This window comes from Dryobates pubescens, chromosome 13 (assembly GCF_014839835.1).
Source record: "Dryobates pubescens isolate bDryPub1 chromosome 13, bDryPub1.pri, whole genome shotgun sequence".
Taxonomy (NCBI): Eukaryota; Metazoa; Chordata; class Aves; order Piciformes; family Picidae; genus Dryobates; species Dryobates pubescens.
The window spans coordinates 9,273,324-9,282,899 of record NC_071624.1 but is presented as its reverse complement, the minus strand read 5'-3'; the positions used below and the strand labels follow the sequence as shown (position 1 = coordinate 9,282,899).

The following is a 9,576-nucleotide window of genomic DNA, read 5'->3' as shown; positions in this document are numbered from 1 at the left end:
ACACTGGGATGCCAGAAAACTCCCCAGAAAGCATAGTACCTGCATAACTGAATCAAGACATGCATCTGACAGAAAAGGAAGAAGAAAAATTCCTCACTTGTCAGCTTTTAATAGAATTAGAAATCAGAGAGCAGAAAAAAACTAAAGCATCAGAGAACCCTGCAAACCTTGGCCTTCTGACTCTGAACTTTTGTTCTTTACCCAGTGTCTCCCAAAGCACGTCCTGAGGACCTCTTCAGTTGTGTGACCTCTGAGGAACCGGGTGAACCCAGGTCCAAGGCAAAAGATTGACAGTAAAACTGCCTTGTGAGGTTATGATAGGAACTGTACGGGTTACATATCATAAGCACAATAAACTTCTTATTGCCGTTTGGAGTATTTGGAGGGAAATTCCAAGAAGCGAGAGTAAGGGTTGAGCAGTTATGTATAGGTACCGACTGGCTCCATCTGGAGGTGACAGCTGAGACGACAAACACCATCAGTTCGGGCAAGCAGGTTGTAAGCAGAGCGAGAGCCTGCTCCTCAGCCCTGTGTGGAAAACTTGCCCACTAAAGGCAGGTCTCCAACCTTTTACGGCTTTTCTTTAAAAAAAAACAAAGATAACTGATGCTGTGAGGGAGTTTGTGCATTTGTACCTTTGGGATGAGGGGAATTTCTAGTCCTCCATTGATTTTTCCTGGAAGGTGCCCTGCAGTCCTGCCAGGTTTCTCAGTGCTGCATAAGAGGAGACGCTGAGTGAGAAGGTTCCTACAGGAGCCCAGTGCTTCTGTTTCCAGCAGCTTGCATGATTCCTGCTCACCTAGGGAATCCTGCAGGAAAACAGCAACGCTGCAATGGGAATAAGTGAGCAGGCAAAATCCAGCCAAACAAAATTCACCAAACTGGTGATGGAGAAATGTCTAGATTTAGCTTAAATGCAGAATAGAACATTTTGGATTGGGAGGGACTATTAAAGGTCATCTAGTCCATCCCCACTACAATGACTAGGGACATCTTCCACTAGATAAGGTTGCTCGGAGTCCCATCCAACCTGCCCTTAAATATTTCCAGGGATGGGGCATCTACAACTGTTCTGGGCAGCCTGTTCCACTGTTAGAGTTCTATGTGTGAGCTGGGATGCATGTTGGCATTGGCTCTGAAGGTGTATGGCTGCTACCTTTTTCCCTTTCCAGTCACATTTTTGCATTGAACTAGGTCATTAGTGCATCAGAAACCAGCAGGATAACCAGAGAGCCTGGAATCTACACCAGTATATTTTATACACATGTAGTGCTAAGACATGAACTAACATGCTTGAATAAATGGGTCTGCACATAACAGCTCTTCTGTGTATCCCTTAGCAGTGCTCAAAACTTCTGCCCTGAGGAAGTTTTGATTCTCTTTTTTCAGCCCCTACTTTGCCCACAATGATACCTGTCTTCCCTGCAAGTCCAGGACACCAGTTACCTACGTGCCACCTCTGCACAACTCCTTTGCTCTTCAGTCAGGCATGGAAAGAGCTTTAACTGTGCTGGGTGGATTGGCTGCTGCAACTCCCGTGGGCACTTTCACCCTCCTCCTGCCCCTGTTGCAGGTGAGTGCTGTTCCTCTGGCCATCACTGATGGATGGCATCCGCAGAAGTGAGAAGGTTTTGCTGTTCATGGCCACTGGAAGAGTGTAGTCCTGTCCTGGGACACTGACACTTTGCCATCTGCCCCTGCTTTAAGAAAAGTGCTGGATATTGTTTTTCTCACCCTCTTGGATGTGCTGATCACCTGCTGGCATGAGGTTTTTTCTCCAGTATGTGGGCTGCTTTTTTGCTTTTTTTTCTACTGGGTTTTTGATAGTATCTACCTGGACAGACTGCTGGATGGTGAATGCTGATGATTCCTTGGAGGTAAGATTGGGGTGAGAAGAGCCTGATCTCCAAAGAAAACATGTCCCAGAGAGAGTTTCTTTCACCGTATCGTTGCTCCACTCTCATGGACTTTTCCCCTGTTGTGCAGGATGAAATTGGATAAAAATTAAATTAATTACTCTGGCAAGAGCAGAGGAAAAGTGGCATTTTGTGTAATTCTCTCTGCCAGACTTTATTATCCAGTCTGCTCCTGCTTAATGAGCTCAGGGAAGGCTCTAGTCGTAGTTGTGCAGGAACTTGAGTACAGTTAACCTGTAGCTCCAGCCTGGAAGGATATTTTGGAGGTGTTTCTAATTCTGAAGGTCAGACTTCTTGATGGAAGGTCTTTTCCAACCTGGTTAATTCTATTCTGCTAAATCTATTCTGTTAATTCTGTTAAAGTCCAGCACGTACGTTTGTGCTTTTCAAGTCACTGACAACCATTGAGCTATAGGACTAGCAGAAATGTATGGGGAGGATTTGGATTAGCCTCAGGTATGGTACTCAAAAAAAAAATAATAATCTGGTAAACTGGTTACTTTATGCAGTTAAACACTTTCCAAGACAGAATTTGGCTGAATATATCAGGAGGAAACTTTCTATCTGCTACCCAGCATGGGAAACCAGAAGAGCTCCTCTGCACTCAGGGATTGCAACACAGTGTTTAGCTGCATCACATCAAGTGATGAATTATCTGAAAAAAAAAGAAGGCTAAAAGTGATTACAGTAAAAATACTTTCTTTTTCTCTGTGCCACAAGAAGCAGTTCACAAGGTGGACTGCCAGTTCCACCCTGGAAGACAGCTTTGGATGCTGAGGTGGTCATAGATCCAATGCAGTGAGGGTTCTGATGGTCATTATGTCTTCTCAGTGAGCCACTTTTCAGGGAAAGCAGTGTGCAGGAGCTATTTAAAATTCATTTCCAGAAGCTCTAAATCTGCTAGAGTCTGCTGAAGATATCAGTGCACTCAGAAAAATCAAACAGATCCCAGATTGTGCCATCATTTCCAGGAAAAACAGCAGAGGTAAACTCTGCTCTTGAGCAAAGTTAGCCCAGGAAAGATCCAGACCATTACCCCGAGGCTGTGTAACCTTGTCTTCTTAGCACAAAGGCACCTGCTAGGCTGTCACGAAGTGCTCCATTAACACCCGCTTTGGTTATTAGCAGCCACTACTCTCGCATTCCTGCTCTGAGTGTGAATACTAAATAATGGAGCAAAATGCCCCCAGCCTTAATACCTGACCGACTGATCTCCTTAACGGCCTTAATGACTCACTGCCTCTCTAAATTGGTTGGACTCAGTGATCTTAAAGGTCTTTTCCAACCGAAACCATTCTCTGATTCTAAACAGGGGGATGTAGGGAAACCATCCACAGCCAGCAAGGCGTGGAGTCCACAATGACTCCCATTTTCAGCTGAGGAAAGGCTAATTCAGGCAACTTTGACTTCAGGAGAAAGGAAGTCCATCCTCCATTATAGAAAGGCTCCTGGTTTTGACCCTGGCTTGCAGCAGCTAGGGAGGATTGAGCGCTCTCTGTGGTCTCGCCAGAGAGGACCAGCCCAGGACGAAGGGGTCAGGGAGTGCCAAACGCAGCCGGGCCACCTCCGAAGGAGCTGCAGGAACCCAGCCAGCACTCAGCTCTCACTGCCCTTCACCTCTGCTTCGCAAACAACCAGGTTACAGCATCACAAAAAATGCTTTAAGGTGGTGCATTTTGTGTATCTAGACAAGGCTGGGGTGTTTTTTTGCAGTGGTTTGTGCTGGGAAAAAACACCTCATAAGCTGCTTCCCGACAAGCACTGCATTGTGTGCAGAGTCTCTCCCTGTTGCAGGTGGATTAAAAATGTTCCCACTACTGGTAAATGGTGCCTGTTTTACTCTCATGCTGAGCTTGTAATCATTGTATGTGGCATCTTCTTACAGTGCGGTAAAAGTGTGACTAACATCACTCACATGTTTCTCTTCTGTGCTTTCCCCAGCAGAGGAAGTGTCTGCCTGTTCTGTCATCTTTTTTTTTTGGCATTGGAATGATTGTAATATTAATTATACATTATGCACAGGATATAATGATATATATTTTTACAGTAATTAGGCAGTTTGTGTTTTACATGCATACTTGTGTTAGGGAAAGCAGGTCGTGGCAATGTGTTTCGTAATCAGTGGGAGATGAGGAGTTTGGCCGTGATGCTGAGCTTCTCAAGGAGTCCTCGGCTGGGCCCAGGGAAGCTGGGGCAGCTTTGCAGCTGGGGGAAAAGGTGATGGGGAATTAGTGCTACCGACATGATGTGTAGGTTTGGCCGTGGGCTGGAGTAATCCATGCCTCTATGTGATTGCCCTGACCCTTCCCTCATTTACAGCAGCAAGTTCCTGTGTGCCTGAGGCTCTGTGCTGTCTGCACAAGGGCAGAAGCCCAAGGGTGGTTTGGGAGCACGAGCACAAAGCAGACGGAAACAAGGGATGGCCAAGGAGGTTAAGAGACAGATAACAGAAACCAGAATAGCTTGGCAGTGGCTCAGGCCATCCACAGGTGTCTCCTTCAACATCTGTTCCCATCCCCTCCTGCACCAGGCAATGAGACATTTTTCCTTGGCTGTGTATGTGCTGCAGAGATGGATAGGCTGATCCCTGCTGCTGCCATGCTCAGCACTAGCAGGAGCAGGTAACAAATGAAAGATTTCAAGAAACACAAAATATTTATCAAGTGTTTTCTAGTATGAGACAGATGTTGTTCCACAAGCTAGACCAGGATCACAAATGTTGCCCCTTAAGAGCTCTGTTTTGCTTGGAGGCTGACAAAGCCTGGAATCCTGTTAGTTTCTTTATAAATATTTTAAATGAAGATGCTGCTTGTAAGATTCTGGGAACAATAGCAATGCAAGCAAGTGAGGAAGTAATTGAGAGTATTAGCTGAATATAGAATAGTATGAATAAGCCTAGGGTGGTTTGGGAGGAACATGAAACGGTATAAATACAAGTGGAATAAAATGTAATTTAATAGAAATATGCTAATTTCAAGCATATTCTGAACAGTGGTGAGTTAAGACAGAAGAGGATCTGCAGCTGGATTAAGAGGGTAACAGCAAAAACTTACACCTAGTATAAACATGGCAAATTGTCTCACACTACACTGTTCTCTTGAAAAACACAGAATCAGTGAAACCAGGTTTTTATAGCATTGCTTATCCTCCTTCCTTCCTCCCTCCCTCCCTCCCTTCCTTCCTTCCCTTCTTCCTTCCCTTCTTCCTTCCCTCCTTCCTTCCTTCCCTCCCTTCCTTCCTTCCCTTCTTCCTTCCCTCCTTCCTTCCCTCCCTCCTTCCCTCCCTCCTTCCTTCCCTCCCTCCTTCCTTCCCTCCCTCCTTCCTTCCCTCCCTCCTTCCTTCCCTCCCTCCTTCCTTCCCTCCCTCCTTCCTTCCCTCCCTCCTTCCTTCCCTCCCTCCTTCCTTCCCTCCCTCCTTCCTTCCCTCCCTCCTTCCTTCCCTCCCTCCTTCCTTCCCTCCCTCCTTCCTTCCCTCCCTCCTTCCTTCCCTCCCTTCCTCCTTCCCTCCCTCCTTCCTTCCCTCCCTCCTTCCTTCCCTCCCTCCTTCCTTCCTTCCCTCCTTCCTTCCCTCCTTCCCTCCTTCCTTCCCTCCTTCCCTCCCTCCCTCCTTCCCTCCCTCCTTCCCTCCCTCCTTCCCTCCCTCCTTCCCTCCCTCCTTCCCTCCCTCCTTCCCTCCCTCCTTCCCTCCCTCCTTCCTTCCTCTCCTTCCTTCCTCTCTCTCTGTCTTTTTTCTTGTGATAGTTTTCATTAAAGCTGCTCTGAATTTCTCAGACATTGTAAGCAGCTTTCATCTTCATGACACAAAATGTGTAGATTGTTTTCGTTCAAACATATATAGCAACTTTTTGCCAATCTCCTGTAGTGAGTCATTCTTACTCACCTTTTATCCACAGTGCAGTACACAAAGAAGCTGTACTCTTTGGCTTGGACATGGCATTGTGGAGAAAATATTATGGTTGGCTATGGACTTCAACAGATCCTGAATGGAACTTCATTAAGTGGCTGAGATATATTATTATCTGCTTTGTGATCTACACAGTGCAGGAAAACTGTATTTATTGTGTCATCCAAGCAAGCCCAGACCCCTTCCCCTATGTGAAACCCATTCCATTAACTGCAGCATGTCACTGGCAGCAGCAGGGCAGGCTGGAGACCAAAGCTGCCCCGACGTTAACTCTGCTCCTTGTATGAGCAATTCCAGGAACGTTTTAGAGGTGCTTGTTGCCATATTTGCATTGGTAATGAAAATGCCTCCCACATTAAAGTGATTTATGGAGGGCTGGGAATAGTATCTACGGCTTGAGGACAGCAGAGATGATTAGCCGTGATGCTACTGCAATGTCTGTCTGAGTCTGGATGTCTTGGCAATGAGTGTGGCTCAGGCACGCGTGGTCCCATAGCCAGCAGTGCACTGGGAGCCCCAGGGCCAGAACCAGCACTGGCTGCCTCTCATTTTCCAGCCAGTGTTTACAGCCAAGTCATTTGGGGGCAGCCCTCCACGTGTCTGGAAAGGGACTCACATCCTCACCTCTCTCTGCAGCACAAGGCACTCCTCTACCACACCACAGCCACCTCCCACCGCAGGTACCCAAGCCCTGGTGCAATGCCTGCCCTGCCAGTCGTGCTCCCCTCTGAGCTGCTCCTTCTCCTCGGGAGGATGGTGTAAGGGAAGCATGGACAGAAAAGTCTGAGGTCATCTGGTCCATAGCCCTGCCCAGCTCAGCCTAGACAAGCATTTGGCAAGGAGCGATCAAGCCTGCTCTTATCTCCCTCCTGTCTGCCACCCCTCAGCTGCAGAATTTTTAACCTCACCAATAGGAAGGTTTTCTTCCTCATGACTAGCCTGAATTTCTTTTGCTCTAATTTAAAACCATAAGCAGGGACAAAGCAAACATTGTCCTTTTTCTCTAATCTGCCCCTTTCTTTTCTTCTTCAAGCCGAACAACTCCAGTTTGCCACCAACATAACTGGACTAGGATTTGTGTTGAAGGGGCCAGCTGACTATCCACCGTGTTTGTGGATGTGTTAAGTTGCAGTCTTCTTTCTCTTCTCACCCCACAGGTGAGTACAAAATGCCGTGGCCTGTGGTGGGAATGTGTCACAAACGTTTTTGATGGGATCCAAACTTGCGACGAGTATGACTCCATCTTCGCAGAACACCCTGGTACGTAAGACTCAAAGATGTTTCTACAAGTGGTGGGGACACCTGAGCGTAGACAAAACCCAGCATCTGTTCTACTCCGTGACAGATGATTTGGTGCACACATGTATGAGAGCAATGTTTCTTTTCTTGGCAAGGTACTACTTCCAGGGGAAGCTGCAGAAAGCTTTATCCTGGAGAAAATGTTCTTATGGGATCTGACCCCATTATCCGCCTGCATTTCCACCCCTTGTACATTAGAGCAACCTGCTTTTGTCCTGCAGTGAAGCTGGTGCTGACACGAGCCATGATGATCACAGCAGATATCCTGGCAGGATTTGGATTTCTTTTTCTTGTCCTGGGACTGGACTGTGTGAAATTCCTTCCTGATGAGCCGCTCATCAAGCTGCGCATCTGCCTGGTGTCTGGAGTTATGTTGCTCATTGCAGGTATTCCCCCACTGCCCCCTCAACCTGTGAGACCACCCTTTAGTAAAGTGGGTGAGCTTTAAAGCTTTCTCTTATGTTGGGGAGAGGAGTTGGTGATTTTCTGGAGGGCAAACATGGAGGAAGTATCTGTATTTGCTTTATTTGTGTAGTACAGCTTACTTTGTTCGCTATCGACCTCTAACAGCAGATAGCTGAGTTTTATTCTTTCATTTTATGTACTGACCAGGTGAGCTGGCTCTGACTTGACTGAATCCCATTTACTGCTGTGTTACTGTGAACAAGTCAGTGTTTTGATAAGGCCTAGGAGACCTAATATCTGAAGGACTGGAAACTCCCAGCATCCTTGTTTGGTTCCTGGCACTGCCACAGATTGTGTGACCTTAGGCAAGTCAGTTAGCCCAAAATCTCTGCAGCTGATCTCTAATAAAAGGATAATAACAACTTGTCCCTCCTAGGTGATAAATAGCCAGCTGACTGAGGTGCTTTGCTGTTACAGCCATTCAGAGAATTCCAAATGCAGAAAGAAGTAGCCAGCTAGGTACCAAGTAATTTCATTTTACATGATGCCAACATGAAGTATCTACCCCTGCTTCAGGATAAGCAGATTTAACACATGACTTACCCCAGCTACCAGGAGCACGTGTAAAACACTTAGAGGTTCTTTTGAACATCCTCCACTCACCTCCTGAAGTTTGAAAAATGACATCAGATTTCTGTAAGTCAAAACAGATTAGAAAATTAAAATCTTGAAGCAACTTTACCACAAGTTGATAAGCAAGCTGAGAAGGGAGGAGCTTTCTGCCTTTTGCTGCAGAAACCTGGGTGCTGCCAGCTGGCGCTGGTGGTGTCTGTGAGTGCCAAGCCACAAAGCACAGCCTCTGCCTGACAGTGCCCCAGCTGATATCAGTAGGAACCAAGGTGAATCCACCAAACAGAGACAGAAGAGGGGACAAAGCTTGGCCATCCTAAAGCCTACCCCAGCAGACAAGAGGCTGCAGCTGCAGAGTTTATGCTGGTGATCTCCTCATGGTCCTCCTGGGAGTTCTGTGTGGCGCCTCCCTCTTGTCCTGCAGGTTTCCCAGGCATTACTGGCTCGGTGTGGTACGCTGTCGACGTCTATGTGGAGCGCTCCTCTCTGGTCTTCCACAACGTGTTTCTGGGCATCCAGTACAAGTTTGGCTGGTCGTGCTGGCTTGGCATGGCAGGGTCACTCGGCTGCTTCTTATCTGGGGCCCTGCTCACCTGCTGCATGTATCTCTTCAGAGGTGAGAAACCATGGTAGGGCTGAAACACAATTCAGAGACAGAGCCATTGTTTGGGGCCTGCTACAGGCACACAGGGTGGGGAAAGTCCTTCAAGGACATCATACAGGATGGTTGCTCATCCCCAGTAGTAACATCTTCAGCTGTGAAATGGAGTAGTGTTGTTTCAGCAGCTCTAGAAAGCTCATCGAGGAGTTTGGGTGGGAACTGAGGTGCAAGTATGACATGAAATGTGTTATTATGTCATATTTTGGATTGCTTTTTTCTCTGCATTTTGAGGCTTCGCAGCTGAAAGTCACCAAGCACTCATTAGCAGATCCTATTTCTCTCCCTGTACCTCACAGAGACCAGCTCTGGAAGACTCCATTCTGCTTACTCCTTCAGGAAAGGCTATTCCTCAGCTAGGACAATTGTAACAAACATGCATTTGCCACCTTCTCAAACAGCTACAGCCAAAATGTATGCAGTGGACACAAGAGTGTGAGGAGGAGGTGAGTGCTCCAGAAAGAGCTCTACTGCTATTCATAGTGGATTGTTCAGAGACCCACATATTTGTGACTGTGATACAGATGCAAAGTTAAATTTCAAGGATGCTACAATGTTTGCACATGAGAGCTTAAAATAAAGCCTTCCTTCGAGAAAGTAATCTCTGAGGAGATCTTGGTTTAGGGATTCCCGTTGACCGCTGAGACTGCTTGCATAAGCATGAAATGAAATAACCAGCACAAACCCTTCCAGCATTTGGCTCAACACTATCAGCACAAGTGAGATAAATCAGCTGCTCCTGTGTCAGATGCCTGTGCTCAGCAT

The 9,576-nt window shown here is 46.9% G+C and overlaps 1 protein-coding gene across 1 annotated transcript; it reads left to right on the top strand.

The window, feature by feature from the left end:
• Window positions 1-1,763: 1,763 nt before the first annotated feature.
• CLDN16 (claudin 16) lies at window positions 1,764-9,250 on the top strand. The gene is made up of 5 exons (XM_009901030.1): window positions 1,764-1,877; window positions 6,977-7,079; window positions 7,340-7,504; window positions 8,578-8,769; window positions 9,111-9,250. The coding sequence occupies exons 1-5, from the start codon at window positions 1,764-1,766 to the stop codon at window positions 9,248-9,250; spliced, it is 714 nt and encodes a 237-aa protein (XP_009899332.1).
• Window positions 9,251-9,576: the final 326 nt, after the last annotated feature.

Coding starts and splice junctions, on each gene's coding strand:
- CLDN16 (XM_009901030.1), top strand. CDS start 1,764: ATGAGGTTTTTTCTCCAGTATGTGGGCTGCTTTTTTGCTTTTTTTTCT. Junction 7,080..7,339: donor CATCTTCGCAGAACACCCTG/GTACGTAAGACT, acceptor TTTGTCCTGCAG/TGAAGCTGGTGCTGACACGA. Junction 8,770..9,110: donor CTGCATGTATCTCTTCAGAG/GTGAGAAACCAT, acceptor TGTACCTCACAG/AGACCAGCTCTGGAAGACTC.